Source organism: Macrosteles quadrilineatus, unplaced genomic scaffold (assembly GCF_028750875.1).
Source record: "Macrosteles quadrilineatus isolate MER2022 unplaced genomic scaffold, UCM_ALF_1.0 Scaffold_9__3_contigs__length_116548681, whole genome shotgun sequence".
In the NCBI taxonomy this organism is placed as follows: domain Eukaryota; kingdom Metazoa; phylum Arthropoda; class Insecta; order Hemiptera; family Cicadellidae; genus Macrosteles; species Macrosteles quadrilineatus.
Window position 1 is genome coordinate 85,337,568 of NW_026542602.1, and position 16,019 is coordinate 85,353,586.

General features: G+C 37.6%; 2 protein-coding genes across 3 annotated transcripts in view; one reads left to right on the forward strand and one right to left on the reverse strand.

The window, feature by feature from the left end:
• LOC129003156 (ATP-dependent translocase ABCB1-like) overlaps positions 1–7,182 on the forward strand; it is a 37,180-nt gene extending 29,998 nt beyond the window's left edge. For both annotated transcript variants that reach the window (XM_054431412.1, XM_054431413.1), the window contains 7 exons: positions 77–177; positions 751–891; positions 2,539–2,695; positions 2,980–3,174; positions 3,368–3,586; positions 4,510–4,656; positions 5,679–7,182. In XM_054431412.1, the coding sequence (XP_054287387.1) occupies positions 77–177; positions 751–891; positions 2,539–2,695; positions 2,980–3,174; positions 3,368–3,586; positions 4,510–4,656; positions 5,679–5,885 (1,167 nt within the window). In that variant the 3' untranslated portion in view covers positions 5,886–7,182. The remainder of the gene's footprint in view (positions 1–76; positions 178–750; positions 892–2,538; positions 2,696–2,979; positions 3,175–3,367; positions 3,587–4,509; positions 4,657–5,678) is intronic.
• A 5,115-nt stretch (positions 7,183–12,297) lies between these two features.
• On the reverse strand, positions 12,298–13,914 carry LOC129003607 (uncharacterized). Its single transcript, XM_054431905.1, has one exon. The coding sequence runs from the start codon at positions 13,912–13,914 to the stop codon at positions 12,298–12,300; it is 1,617 nt and encodes a 538-aa protein (XP_054287880.1).
• Positions 13,915–16,019: the final 2,105 nt, after the last annotated feature.

Here is a 16,019-nt window from a genome sequence, read left to right on the forward strand (position 1 = left end):
AAATGTCTATGTTGATGCTTTCAGTTTAAGTAATACCAATTCTTACTTATTCAAAAATGTCTTACTGTTATTTCAGCTTGCCTCGCAGTGTGTTCAGCACATTAGAACCGTTCAAATCCTGGGCTGCGAAGACAGATTTGTCAAGCTGTACTTGAAGTATCTTGCACTACCGTTTCAGTAAGTAAAACAAATGTCAAATACTTTACAAGGTTTATAAAAAAGTATCCAACCTTGTTCAGGAAAAGCATAATTTATTGGTCGGTTTTAATATGAGTTTTTTTTTCAAATTTTCCCCTTTTTTGTCCATGTATATTGAGTTACAACACTTTAATATACTAAACTATTTGTTTTTAAGCTTTAAAAAATAGTTTTAAAAGAAATATTTCATGTTTTGGGGGTCAAAAGTAAGAAAAAACTATTTTCACCCCATAAAAGAACCCCGTTTGCATAGTCCAAGTAACGATCATGCTGTTACACAGACTTTTTTTTAGGTAAAATTTAGGTTACCGAATTCGAATTTAATCAAAATCGGAGGATTTTTACTCGTGTAATTGTTCCAACCCTTTTAGAATCAGTGTAGACTATAGTTTTTGTAATAGTTATGCATGTACAGTCTAATTACTTAAATTATTGAGATTGAGAATGTATTGTGTTACAAGAACAAAGCTACACCTTCCATTGCTTTTCCGGCAAAGACTCGATGTTTTAACATGATTAGCCATATTTGACAACAAATGTCTGTTTCGACAGGGAGGGCAAGAAACAAGCTGTTGTGTTTGGAATAATCTTTGCTCTGTCACAAGCCACTATTTACTGGATGTTTGCCTGTACATTCCGTCTCGGAGCCCATCTCGTCAGTACAGGGGAGACTACTGCTATTGCCACCTGCAGGTAATCTCTTCAAATATATGATGGTATAGTTAGTATATAAACATACATACACACACACACACACACAAATATAACTTACATATTTATTTTGTAAAAGTTCTCTTATTTTAGAATAATAAAAAAATGCTACAGTAGAACCTCACTAATTCAACACCCGGTAAACTCGACAGTATGTGTAACTAGACAGTCAATATTTAAAAGGGTGCACACAAAAATAAGAATTTTTCCAGAAAATTTAATTTAGTTTTTATTTTATTTCCTCATTTAATATTCGACATTGGTTTGAAGATTGTTTACTCAATATGTAAAAATACTCATGTAAGTAATAAATTTATATGTATAAATTAGTCGGTTTTGAATTCACTTTTTAAAAATCGATTAAAAATGACACTGTTCTGGATAACTCGACAACCCCAAACTCGACAGCCTCTGTGTCAACAAATAGTCGAGTTAGTGGGGTTTTACGTTGTTTTATCCTAATTAAATCAAATCCATTCAAGTTGTGAGTTATCTTCATATAAATATCTCGTCCTTGGGCATTTTGGGGAGTGACTAGAATAAAGTCTCAATTCAATTGTCACTTTTATTTTCTCTTAGAAAATGAGTCAGCCCAAATCACTAATTAACTTTACCTTTTGGAAATGTACTAGTATATTAAATTTAAAAAAATAAGTTTGAGCACGAGGAGGTGCTTATACTCTGGTCACAAAGCAGTACAAGAACATTTTTCAGAATTGATGTTTTATTTGGCGTCACTAGATGAAATGAAAAACTTCAAACCCTTTCTAAACAGATGTTTTCTTTTTTTTAGCTCAAATACCAGATAGCAGCCCACTGTATATGCATCCTCACCTTTACTGTGCTGTGCATCCTACTGAATGCACAGTAAACTTTCAATTGGAGCGAATATTCTAGGACACAACTGTATCAGATAAATGTTGACAGCTTTGGGGAAATTAACACTATACTGTATTGATCATTGTAGGCCTCCTTCTTCAAATATGTGTTATATGTTGTTTATTTATTTAATCCATTAACCTTTAATTTATGTTTTATCACAAGTTAATACATCTCCCCCTATTGCAGGGCAATAGTTACCACCTAGGCACCTAAACATAATTTTAAATTTCTTTTAGCCCCTTTATGCCCTATATTCAATTGTAGACATTCAAAGAAAATTAACAGCTCATCTCCATGGTGCAAATATTGTTGTGGAGGTGGAGCTTCAAAGTGAGGGCTATTGGGTGGTTGCCTCCCAAGTCCATCTAGTGCCTCTTCAAAGCAAGAAGGGATGTCTCAATAACCTCTATGTTTCTTGAAGTAACTCCCCTGATCTGTTACACAATTAAGTTACTTCGTCTGGGCATAACAGTTCCGCTATGAGTTGATCCTTCGAAACTTAATGTGGGATGAAAGTGAGAGAGCTCTCCTGCTTTACCTTCTTAGAAAACTCGCTTAAGATGTGTTTGTAAGAACAATAACTAAAAACGCAAGGGTTGATACATAAAATAATTAAGTTTAAACATTCATAGGAGAAAGTCTAGTCTAAAATATTTCATAGGTTTTAGGTTATTTTCAATTAAGATACATCTTATGAGATAATTTGTCACATAGTTTTTCCAGCTTATGCCGTGATTGTTTTTACAGGGTGTTCTTTGCACTGACACTATGTGCTGCAATGGTAGGCACAGCTTGTGCATACGTACAAGACTTCACCAAAGCAAAGATGGCTGCTGCAAGGATGTATCATCTAATAGATCGAAAGTCCGAGATCGACAGTGGGTCTGAGGAAGGCGAAAAACCAGTGAGTTACATAAAAATATAATAGTTTGAATTTAATTAAGTAGAAGATGTTTATTAAAACTTTGTGTTAAGTAATTATCATAAAAAATTGTGACAAACACATGATGAAACATCTTATGAATATTTCTATATGGTATCTCAACAATAACAGAAACTACTACTGTCCACTCCTAGTAAAATTTTGTACCATATTCTCAAAATCACCCTAACATCTGTCAAAGCATGTTATATTAATGGAAGAGCAATGTTTACTTTGGTGTCTACAGTATCCTTATCGTTTTTTAGGACATCAAAGGACATGTTGTATTTGAGAGAGTGAGGTTCAGTTATCCTGTGCGATCCGAGACAATAATCCTGAAAAACCTGACGTTCTCTGTAAAGCCTGGTGAGACATTAGCACTGGTGGGTGAGTCAGGCTGTGGCAAGAGTACAGTGGTCGCTCTCATGATGAGATTCTACGACCCCTTCAGTGGAACTGTGGTAAGTCATCTAGGTGTATGATAGCAGTACAAAAGTTCGTACAAAAGTAGCGAATTCTGACATTTATTACATTGTAATGACAGACAATTAATTAATTAATTAATTTATGTTCTTAAAGATGCTTGATGGCATAATTGTTCCCAATATTCAGTGTCATTGTTGTAACGTATAACTGATGGCATTTTTGTCACAGATGATTGATGACGTTGACATCAAGAAGATCCACGTTCCACATCTCCGCAGCTGCCTAGGTCTAGTGACGCAGGAACCTGCTCTCTTCAACACCAGCATCAAAGAGAACATCGCCTTCGGACTGGACACTACCAACCTCACCAACGAGGCTCTCATGGCCAAGGTTATCACGGCTGCCACCATCGCAAAGTGTCACAACTTCATCACCAAGCTGCCAAATGTGAGTCTGTTATGGATCAATTTTTTTATATCTAACGTTAATGTTCCATTATAGTTCACACTAATTTTTTTTATGTCCAATCTCTACTTCGTAAGACTTAAGTTTCTAGCCCGGAACTTTTTTACAAATTACTTCAGGATAGGTCAAGATGGTTGAGGCATTATTAATGAGAAAAAATCCATTGGTGATGATTTGAATCCAGGACTTCAATAATCGATGCCCTGCGCTCATTACTAGTCCAGCTTGCTACCCTATATCAGCTGTTACCATTCCATCATATTCATTAACAGCTACGCTAAATAGCGTTCTGAAGGCGAAAGGCTTATTATAGGATGCTCTTTCGGAAGTCTAAGAGACCACCAAGAGACCAAAAGAGAGAAATTCCCATTATATCTTAAATAAAATAGTTGTATAGATTAGAAGTTTTGTCAGGGGAACGGGAATAACCGTGCAAAACCATTTCAGAACCTGCCTTTGCTTTATCTCTATATCAATGTTTTTAAAGTGTAAAACTGTAAAACAGTAAAAAAAATTAAAAGAAATGTTCAAACATATATACTGATACTCATAAAGTGATGGAAAGGATGCATTGTTGTGCTGAGGAAAAATTTGTCCAAGAAGGGAACTAGACGAATAGTAAATGATAGAGAGGAGTCATAGCTCTTGGTTTGTTTCAGTTACAGTACCTCAGATTATATATCAAGAAGTAGTTTACAATTAATTCTGGTTTATCTGGAGTTCTTAAGAAAAAAAAAATAAACTATTTACTTGTCTTGGAAAACACTAGGTACTGAATTTGATAGTGAATCAAATTCACATTTCAGCAAACTGTTTTTAAAAACCGTATACATGTTAAAAATAAATAATAAATTGTTATTACTTTTTTACTATTGAATTATTAAATTGAATTTTCTCTAATGTAGGACTATGACACACATGTGGGTGAGGGAGGACAGCAATTGTCTGGTGGTGAAAAGCAGAGAATAGCAATAGCAAGAGCCATCATACGGGACCCCAAGATACTGCTGTTGGACGAACCCACTTCAGCGTTGGATTCGGAAAATGAGAAAGTAAGTCTTCAGTGATTCTTATACATTGGGATATTATTATTATATACTATTGAGATAGGAGTACAAATATTTGAATCTATTTCAAATCAAATCAAATAAAAATCATGTTTATTTCAAAAAGTAAAATACAGTATTACAGTACAATACTTTTTCAGTAAAAATGTTACATTAATGTAATAATAGCTACAGTTATTTGACTGAGGGTTAGTGTAAAATGAAGGAATATGCATTTATAAACCTTTGTTAAATATCATGTTAGTTAGGATGGCGTATAGGGAAGAATGAAGAAAATGCTTCCAAAAATATTGAGTCACACCACTAGTCGAAGTTGATCTAGCGGCAATTAGTTGTTGATACTGTACAAAATAACAATAGCGATGGGGGAAGGGTTTTTGTGGGCTTGCGTATCCTGCTTATTACTCTAACTGACACAATCTATACAATAAGCTGTTTCTTTAGCTTACCATCCATCAATGAAAAGTACCTAGGTCATAAAAATAGAGGGATACACGTAATCTTGAACCTCAGTTTTTTTTTTTTACACTTAAGGGAGGAGCTTAAGGGGCAACCTCTATATTTTTATGGAGGAGTGCCTGATAGATTATAATCTTCAAGAAAATATATTTTTAAAAGCATCATTCTTGTTCTCCACTTCTTAAAAGTTTTTGTGATTAACTGATATCCTACGTGAATATGACGATTGCTCCCCAAAACCTTTATCACACAGTACTCAAGGTATTTTAAATAACCTTTCATTCAGTTATCGTATCAATTGGAGTGGCGTGCCGGATGCACCCTCATAAGACTCATTCCCCACTATCATTGCTGTAATTTTGTACGGTCATCTCAACAATTGATTACAGTTTTAATTTAATAATACAAGTGTCTAGTGGTGTGTCTCTGGTTGTTGTTGAAAGCCTTTCTTTCATCCCACTCGCCACCAAATGTACACAATCTTTAAAACAGTGATCCATACATTAAAAATATATAGAATTAACCCTAACTTAACATAACCTCCACAGGTAGTACAAGAAGCGCTGGACCGAGCGTGTGCCGGACGGACGTGTATCATCATCGCACATAGACTGACGACCATCCAGCGAGCGACCACCATTGTGGTGATGCAGCAAGGCAAAGTAGTGGACATTGGCACTCACACGTACCTCATGCAGAACTGTAAGGTTTATCAGGACTTGGTGGCCAAACAGGCTGAATTGGCTACCTCATAACCTGATAATGTAAACCAATTGTTTCTAATATGTTGTTCCCTCCATTTCTTCTTTGCACACTTTTAAGGCTGTGTTTAATTGTATTGTTTATGTTAAGGTTGATAAAAAATTCTGCTAGATTGGAAACCTGAATTTATTGATGGACTGTGATACAGTTAATGTGACTAGATACAAGACTAGATAAAATACGCTTTAGTTCAAATTTCAAAACAACTTTTTAGAGGAGAGTCGGTGGCTCAGTTGGATGTGTAGCCAATGAATACATGAGTTAGGTAGTAACAAGACTAGTGTTTGGAAAACTCTTGTACTAAAATGTTGAAAAATGCCAATGGTGTCAAAATACACAAATAAAAAATAAAAAAAATTGAGTTATATAGTTTACACTTGTACTGTACCGGTTCACCCCTTACTTTGCTCGATAAGTTCCACACACAGTCCCATGGCCCATGTGGATGTGATTAAAAAAGTCTGCCAACCTCTTTTCGTAAAAACAAAACTTTGCTGGTCCAAAGAACTTTCTAAACCAATTGTTTGTTACAAATAATTTATTTTTTATTTATTTCTTCTAGCACTTTTCTAAAGGCTGTGTTTAGTTGTATTGTAGTTAAGGTTGGCTATATTGTTGATTAAGATAAACACAATTATGTTGAAATGCGAAACTGACTTGCATTTGTTGATTTATTGACCAGTGATAATTTAAGGACGAGCTCTCCGCTTAGGCGTACATAAAGGTACCTATTATGAATACACAATCAAATTTATTGGGTTTTTAATGGACTGTGTACTATCAAACCTCCTGACGCTCTTTTCTTGTGTAGTTCATTATGAAACCACTCCTTCTTCCTTGAACTACACAGTAATCAATTGTATTAATTCATGGCAAATTATATAACTATATCATATCACTGGTAAGTTTTTAAATATAATTGTGTTTTAAATACCTTTTCCTACAGTCACCCGACAAAGTTGGCTTCCTTGTACTGTTTATAGTACAGAAAGCTGCTAATTGCTGCATATTTATACTTTGCCGTACTGTTTATACTTTGTCGTACGGTTTATACTTTGCCGCACATCAGGATTCCAACAAAACAACACAAAACAGCGTGGTTCTATTATGCACGTAATCCGTGTACGCTTGGAAATAGGTTGGCAACACTTAAAGATAATAATACTATGAGCAGCTGATTGACTATTATAACTACGATTTAACCTGTCATTTCGTGTTTATAGTTTCGGTATTTCTGAACTTTCTGGACTTTTCTTTTAAACGTTTTTAAAACAATCCTACGATCTTAATAAACAAGAAAATACCTTTAAAGCATTTTTTTAGGCGCGGAAACCACTTCAAATTACAAAAACATACGGAACTATATTCTCAAAACACGGAGCACACTTCTTGCCGAGGAAAAATAGCGGAGTGATACGGACCGCGGGTACTACTTTCTCTAGGGCACCATTTGTGTTGCCAGCTAAACCTAAAAACGTGTTGTATAGTGTTTGAAAGACTAATTATTTATATGCTTTATAGTGACTGTAGGAAAAATATAATGTGTAACACGAGTGAAAAAGGCCTTTGCTGCACTCGAGATCTTTCATCATTCAGAATTCGAAAATAGCCCATTTCCATACAGCTAAGTTCTTTGAAAATCGTTAATATATTTCCATACACCAAAAACAAATAGTGACCAGCTGACTTTTCCTGAGAACACGAAATATCAATTATTTTTTATGTTTGATGAAGTAGTTTTTTCATCGTGATAAAAATTATTGTCAATACTTTTCACGAAAGTCCCATTTTGGGGCTAAATAGTGTTTCCCATGCTCGTCATCGACTCGCATGTCACACAACACTGTCTCGCCCCGAAATGGGTAATTTTCGTGACTAGTAGTGAAATATACTATTTACAACCGGAATAGTTCTTGTAGTCTGTCTAGGCTACCGGTTTCCAAGACCAGTTTAAGTGAGTCTTCATCAGGCCCCAAGGTGTCAATTTTTGTTCTTTTAGAACATGTCAGTTTTTTGTAGAGCAATACACACAAAAATGCACGAACAAAACACATAAAATACAAACATTTGGCCAATTAATTAAAAAGTAATCTGGAGCAGTCTATAAATATATAATGTTCATTTCATGATATAATTTACGTATGTTCAAGTTTGAACCTTTGTAGTCCAGTGCAATTAGACAAAAAATGACCTTGACCCGGACAAAATTGATAACAGGCTGAAAATTGGTGGAAACGTTCAGAACAATGTCCTGAGTGGCCCACACAAAGTCCCAAGAAATCCCAGTTGGGGAACGGCCGCCATCTTGAAAAAACCGCCGCCATCTTGGAAATTTAGATTTCTTGCTGTATCTTTTGAAGTAATAGTTCGAAAGGCATTATTTATGTCTCAAATTAAGCGGTTTGAAATCATGTATGAGTGTAGTATATAATTAAAGAGTTTAATACGTTCTAAGCATAAATATTATTTATATTACCTAAATATATATCCATAAAAATGATTTAAATTTACAAAATATTTACAAAATGAAGTTTTTTTTTTCTTTTGTTCTTAATGGACTTGTTAAAGCCATTAATCCTTTTGGCATTTCATGCAGTTCACTATGTTTAGTCTTTGGAATTGGTTAAATAAGGGGTGAAGTCAAGACCCCCCTCCTCTAATATTTTTCTAAGTAAGTATACAGAAATATCCTTTTGGTGGTGTTGCAATCTTAGTTTCATTTGATGATTTTGAAATATTTGAGTGTCCCCCAAAAAGAGGGAATTTTAAGGGCAACTCAAAAATTTTAAAGTAAATCCTATTCAAGTGAAGTGTTCACAAAAACTTAAAGAATGGTGAAAACCAGAGTTCCCTATATCTTCTCTATCCAAAATGGTAGCCCGTCAAAAGTTTAATAACGATAGTGTTATATTAATTTTCCTGTGTAGTAAAAAGTAATTCCCCCCCCCCCTTTAATTTGTTCCGAAGTAAATATTATAGAGTAATCCTTTTGGTGGTGATGCAACCTTAGCAGGAAGTTTCATTTTATGATTTTAAAATCTTTAAGTATTCTCCTCTGTCCAAAATGGTAGCCAATATTACAATTACGAACCAATATTACCATTGATTTTCCATAACGTTTGACGGGCTACCATTTTTGATAAAGATGAAAAAGCAAACTCTGGTTTTCACCATTCATAAAGTTATTGTAAACTCATTAAAATGAGATGTCACTTGAAGAGGGTTTACGTTTAAATTTTTTGAGTTGCCCCCAAAATACCCCCTTTTTGGGGAACATTTAAAAATTTCAAAATCATAAAATGAAACTCCCTGCTAAGATTGGACGACCACCAAAAAGGACATCTCTGTATATTCACTTAGAAAGTATTAGAGAAGGGGAGTATTGACTTTTTATTCACCTAAATGCTGTAATTTGTTATTTATTTATTTATTCCAACGGCAAGATCACCAATTTACAATGTGGATTCAAGAAGCCTAAGTGGTAACAACATCCATTTTAACAGAAAACTTAACGAACTTAAATCTATAGCAGGAGCAGAGCAACATCGGTAACAGGAAATGTAATCTTGACTAGGAAAGCATCAATTTAACAATGAAGTACAAAATTAATTATGAAAAAGCAATTAATAATATCGTTTGTTCCGATTTTAAAAATAGAATCATCTAGATATAGTTGCTATAATTGATTACCATTATATTTTAATATTGCATATAAACTTATAATGTACCTACTCGCTGTTAAATGTTATTGTCGGTGATGTAATCTTCGTTGTAACTATTGCGGTTGGCACATCCGTGTCCAGTGCAGTATCCATGCATCGTGGTGCATTTAAGACCATAAGGGTAGTTGTACTGTATCCATGAATCCATTCCAACCTGGACTTGGGTTGTCATTAAGTTGGTAGTTAATGAGCCATAGGGTGTCAGCAAGACCAGCATCTACAACCATTTTTGGTTCGGAAAGTCTCATAATTGACCTTCTTGTATGTCGAGCAAACTCCAAGCTACGATAGAATGTCTAACAGCAACTACGAGCCATACCGTCTGTGAAGGCCGAGCAGCAGGGGCGATATGAAAGATCGTGGTCGAGCTGCAGCAATAATTGCATGAGCTGTATTAGTTGTCTCCTCTTTAAAGCTTTATCATAGTTAAATGGATATTATATTTATATTTAACCAATTCCAAAGACTAAGCATTGTGGGGTGCAAGAAATTTCAATAGGGTTAATGGCTTAAACAAGTCCATTACAAAATAAGAGAAAAAGCTTATTTTGTATATATTTTGTATATTTATATCAATTATTTTAGATGAGGACGCCACTATGTGCGTATTTTATCAAAATATGAGTGAAGGATGAGTGTAGGATGAGTGGCGCAATCTTGTAGTCTTGTTAGTGACTAAGGCCGACATGTTCCTTAGACACAAATGTTAATTAATAGCCCATACAGCTAATGACAACTAAGGGACCTACAGTTTATAGTGGAATCCGAACCAATTTTTTCCTTGTAATTAACGAATTGGTCTAATTATCAGGATAGTACTGCGGATAGTCATAGTACTCACTTGTGCGGACGTTAATCCACACCAGGGAGCATCGCATCCACCTTGCATGCCTATAAATATCCACAATTCGTATAAAAGGGGGGACATAACCGTATCTATATCGTTATTATGGATATTTTTTAGCTTAATATAATTAAAATGTATGCTTAGAACATAATAAACTCTTTAATTATATATTACCCTCATACATGAGCACAAAACGTTTAATTTGAGACATAAATAAGGTCTTTCGGACAATTACTTCAAAAGATACAAGAAGAAATCTAAATTTCCAAGATGGCGGCAGTTTTTTCAAAATGGCGGCCGTTCCCCAACTGGGATTTCTTGGGACTTTGTGTGGGCCACTCAGGACATTGTTTTGAACATTTCCACCAATTTTCAGCCTGTTATCAATTTTGTCCGGGTCATAACCTAATTGCACTGGACTATTGGCTGATAATTTTTATTTCTTGATATCTTTGCAAACGTTTACACACAACGTATAACTAGTTAGAGGCACGGAGTGGGATATTTAATATTTTCTTAATCATATGAACAAAATTTTTTTACATGAAACGGTTGTGAATGAATATGATATAATTGATAGTTGGTAGCAATGATGACTTAACAAAGTACAACATCCATTACTCTGAGCAACACCCATGCTGACCCTTGTATAACTGTTTGCAGAGAAAATTAACAACTATGTATTAATGAAACCAATTTAAATGTCTAAACATACCTTAACCAATCCAATTTAAAACGTTTCAAGATCAAATTTAAATATTTGCTGTTTATTTTTTTCTGTACTGCATTTAAAAATTCTTTTCAATAAAAAATGTTTGCAAACAAATACAATGTTATACAATATCACGATTAGGCCTAATTGTTTAATTTTTTACTACCAACAATTTTAATTGAGTAAAACAAGCATAAAGACAATATGTTAGAATAACTAAGTTTTGCAATGATTTATGTGATTTTTTAACCAAATACGAGTGTGTATCCTATTAATAATTCTCCTAATAACTTAATAACTTCAAGCAATGTGGCTTACGCAATAAATTCTAATTGAAACGATTTATTCAGGGCTTTTGAACCTGATGTGGATGGCATTTAAAAAATAATCTTATAGTGCTCTTGTATTATACTTGCTTTGTAACGAATAAGAAAACAGTATTATTGCAACTTCTTATGTATCAATACACTTTAGCCATAATTTATGCATTACGCTTATATTGCACAACAATACATAAATGCTACATGCATCACATAAAATATGTCCCCATAATTTATTGAGTTTAAGTAAGAACTATCTGTGATCAATAGATTATGGGAAATTTCTCATTTTCTCGTTTATACACGCTTTTGTAAAAATGTATGGAAAATTTAAGATTTTGTTAAACTTAAGTATTTGTAAAAATGTTGTATACTTATAATAAATTTATATGTATGTAAACTGTTGTACTTTCTCAATACTCCAAAAAATATTCTGATTTACTTAAATGTTAAATATTGAATATCTTTAATTTATTATCTCAATAATAGCTGTTTATAAAAATCTAAACTAATTTAACAAAATGCATCAGGGCCAAGCGGAAAGATATTTTTGTTATAATTCAGCAAAACGCTGTTTTCAATATATGTGCTGGGGTCTAAAGTATAGGCCTAGCTCTTTTCTCCCTAAAGGTGACAACTGACTTTTAGCAATGTTTTTTTTTTTTTGTGCTTTTAGATGTAACAAATGTGCGACATTTTGTGATTTAGTTAGCTTCGCTTAGCTTGATTGATTGATTGATTGTGTGAGGGTGGACTCAAGGTCCAAGCACGTCAACCGAAGCTTATTGTGCATCCCACTTGCCACTAACTGGGTAAGCCTATACCTGTGTCCCTAACTAGGTGCAGGAGCTTTTGCCCAATGTTAGCGTCTGGTTCATCACCTGGCTGCTTTAGACCAAACAGAGCCCTTCTCCTAGCCCGTAGTCCATCGCAGTCCAGAATGATGTGTTTAGCAGTCTCATCGGACTGATTACAAAGTCGACACTCCTGCTTGTCATTGACAATTCCTAGAGTGTGGAGATGATTCCTGAAATGGCCGTGTCCAGTGATAAGAGCAAGTACCTGCTTGACCTGCCCTCTCCCCAGCTTTAGCAGCCAGCGAGTGAAGGGGGTGCTAGGTTCTGAGAGCAGTTTTTTGCCAAGTGATTGTCCAGGATAATTACGCCAACGCTCAAGGTGTTGTCCCCTGGACCATTTGTTTATTACATGTTTAGCGGCCGCTTTGCTGATGCCACAAAATGGCTCTGGTCCAAAGAGTGGCATGCTCGCACCTTTTTTTGCCAGCTTGTCTGCACTCTCGTTGCCGCCAATGCCTACATGGCCTGGGACCCAGCCGAGAGTTACAGAGTTCTGTGATGCAAGTCTGCAGAGGGTGTTGAAACACTCCCAGACCAGTTTTGAGGTGACTTCATTTGAGTCAAGAGCTTTGAGAGCAGCCTGACAATCAGATAAAATCACTATCCTTTTGTCTTGGTACCGTCTGGCTAGTCCTAGATTGGCACAAGCCAAGATGCCATAGATTTCTGCCTGGAAGATGGTACAGTATTGTCCCAGACTTCCTGATAGTTCTGTTCTGGGTGATCGACAGTAAACCCCAAAACCAGATTTTCCATCGATTAGGGAGCCGTCTGTGTACCAGACGAAGCTCTCCATATCTTGGAGGTGCCCTTCCTGATGTTTCCACTCATCTCTGGAGCGGAATTCAACATTAAAGGGTTTGGTGAAAACTGCTTCCTTGCTTAGGAAGTCCGAGGTCATGTCAAGCACAGGACACTCAGCCAAAGTCTTAGCAATGGCGCAGTGGCCTGCCCCTGACAGGCCTTCCCTCCACAGATTTGAAACCCTCAGACGGTAAGCCGCCTTGAGGGCCTCAGATCTGATGAAGATATCCAGTGGTAGCAGCCCAAGAGTGACTTCTAGAGTAGCTGATGGACTGCTCCTGAAGGCTCCAGTGGCCTGTAGCGTGCCGAGCCTTTGCATGCTTTCTAGCTTGGCTATGACAGTTATCTGATTCACCTTTGTCCACCAGACTAGTGAACCATAGGTAATCTGAGGCCTGACCACAGCCTCGTATAGCCAGAGTGCTATGTGGGGTTTAATTCCCCAGGTGGTTCCTGCAAACCTCCTGGACGTCATGAGCGCCCATTTGGCCTTATGCAGCGCCTTATTCAGGTGGTTGTTCCACGTCAGCTTGGAGTCAAGTGTCAGTCCTAAATACTTGACCGTACTCGTCACTCCCAGCTGAGTAGTGCCAATTTTCAGCCTGGAAAGAGAATCCAAGTTCTTTTTCCTGGTGAAAGGAACCACGACTGTCTTAGAAGGATTAATGTTGAGTCCCTCTCTGAGACACCATTGTTTAACACATTGTAGGTTGCCGTTCATGACGTCAGCTACAATGTTTGTGAATTTTCCTTGTACCATGAGGACTATGTCATCTGCATAGCCCTGGACAAAGATGCCCTTGCTGGTGAGTTCAGTTAAAAGACCGTCCACCACAAGGTTCCACAGTAGGGGTGAAAATACACCTCCCTGTGGGTGCGATCACAATTTTTTTACCAAGAAAGTCGGCTACAGTGCGTCTTGAGTTAAGCATAGACTCTGTCCATCTACACAGAGATTGCTCGAGTCCACGCTCACAAACTCCCCGCACCATTGCTCCGTATGTTACATTGTCGAAAGCTCCTTCAATGTCCATGAAGGTGCATAGGGCTATTTCCTTAGCAGCCAGGCTGTCCTCAATTCTGCTGACCAACTCGTGCAGAGCGGTTTCGCAGGACTTGCCTGGCTGGTAGGCGTGTTGATTGCGATGAAGAGGTGTGTTGAGAAGTACACCCTTTCTTATGTGCCTCTCCACCAGCCTTTCCAAGGTCTTGAGGAGAAATGAGGAAAGACTGATAGGACGGAATGATTTAGCATCAGAGTAGTCTGCTTTTCCTCTTTTGGGAATGAAGACCACCCTGCTGAGACGCCAGGCCTGAGGGATGTACCCGTAGGCCAAGCTCGCTCGGAAGAGTTCACATAGGAGGAGCTTGAGGGCATCCGGTCCTTGCTGAAGCATGGCTGGATAGATGCCATCTCCCCCAGGAGACTTAAATGGACCAAACTTATTGATTGCCCATTTAACTTTAGAGAGAGTGACAACCCTTCTGGCTGTATTCCAGCTTTCACGATCAGTTCTCGGCCAAGAACTTATATTCGTGCAACCGGACACTCCTGTGTCGTCACTCTCAAAAATGCAACCAGGGAAGTGAGTCTCAAGGAGAAGTTTGAGACTTCCTCCAACCCCAGTGGTATATTGCCCTCCTGGTACCTTAAGAGATCCCAAGAGTCCAATAGGTTTGGAAGCTAGAACCCGCTGAAGGCGGGCCGCAGCACTGAGACTGTTTACCTCCTGTGTAAACTGTCTCCATGAATTTTGTTTAGCTTTTTTTATTGCAAGGCTGTATTCTGTAAGTGCCCTTCTGTAAGGCTCCCACATACGGCTCCGTTTGCATTGGTTGAATAGTTTCCTGACACCCACCCTCATGCGAGTCAAATCCGCAGTCCACCATCTAGTGCTGGTACTGCGTTTTCTTTGTCCCAGAGGGCAGTTGTCATGGAAGCAAGTGATCATTGCGTCCTGCAAGTCGGTCGCAATTTGGTCAATGTCTGCAAAGCAGCTGACCCTCCCACTCACAGATCCCAACTGGAACTGTAGGTCAGAGTTATACTGTGACCAGTCTGTTCTCCTGGGATTACGGAAGGAGGAGGTGACAGTGTCACTTAGTATGCAGAAGCAGATGTATTTGTGGTCAGATAACGAGGCCTCCTTACTTACGTGCCAGTTTTCTATGACTCTGTGAATGCGTTCTGTACTAACACCTATGACCTCCTATGACCTCCTGCCTTGTTCTTGTGACAAATGTCGGTTGGTTGCCCACATTACAGATATACAGATTGTTTGAAATTAGATATTGAAGGAGAGACTCACCTCTTGGATTGGTGTCCGAGCTTCCCCATCCGTTGGCGTGGTGTGCGTTGGCGTCACAACCTAGGAGTAGTTGTTGACCACCAGCGCTGGTTGCTTCCACCAAGAGCTCAAGCTCTCTCGATGGAGGTGGTTCCCTGGAGTCGTATGGCAGGTAAACCGAGCCTACTGTTGTGCTCCATTCCCTGCCACCATTTCTCCAAGTTATTGACACCGCAGTGAGATCTCTGGAGCAAAATTCGTTTAAGGTTAGAAAGTTCAGGCCCTTCCTCACGAGAATACATGTTCTGACATTCCTTAGGGAAGTGCAGTAAACTAACTCACCCTTTGATTCTCCCAGGCCTGCAACTCTTCCTTGGTGCAGCCATGGTTCTTGAATGAGTGCCAGGTCAAATCCTTCTTTGAGGAAGAACTGGCAGAAGGCGGCAGAGGCAGCCTTGTTATGCTGTAGGTTGATCTGGAGGACCCTGAGCATTGTCCTTAACCGGAGTTGTGACAAGTGAGACCTGCCAGAAACCTAGATTGGCTCTGAAGTTGGTGGACTACATGACCTTGAAAC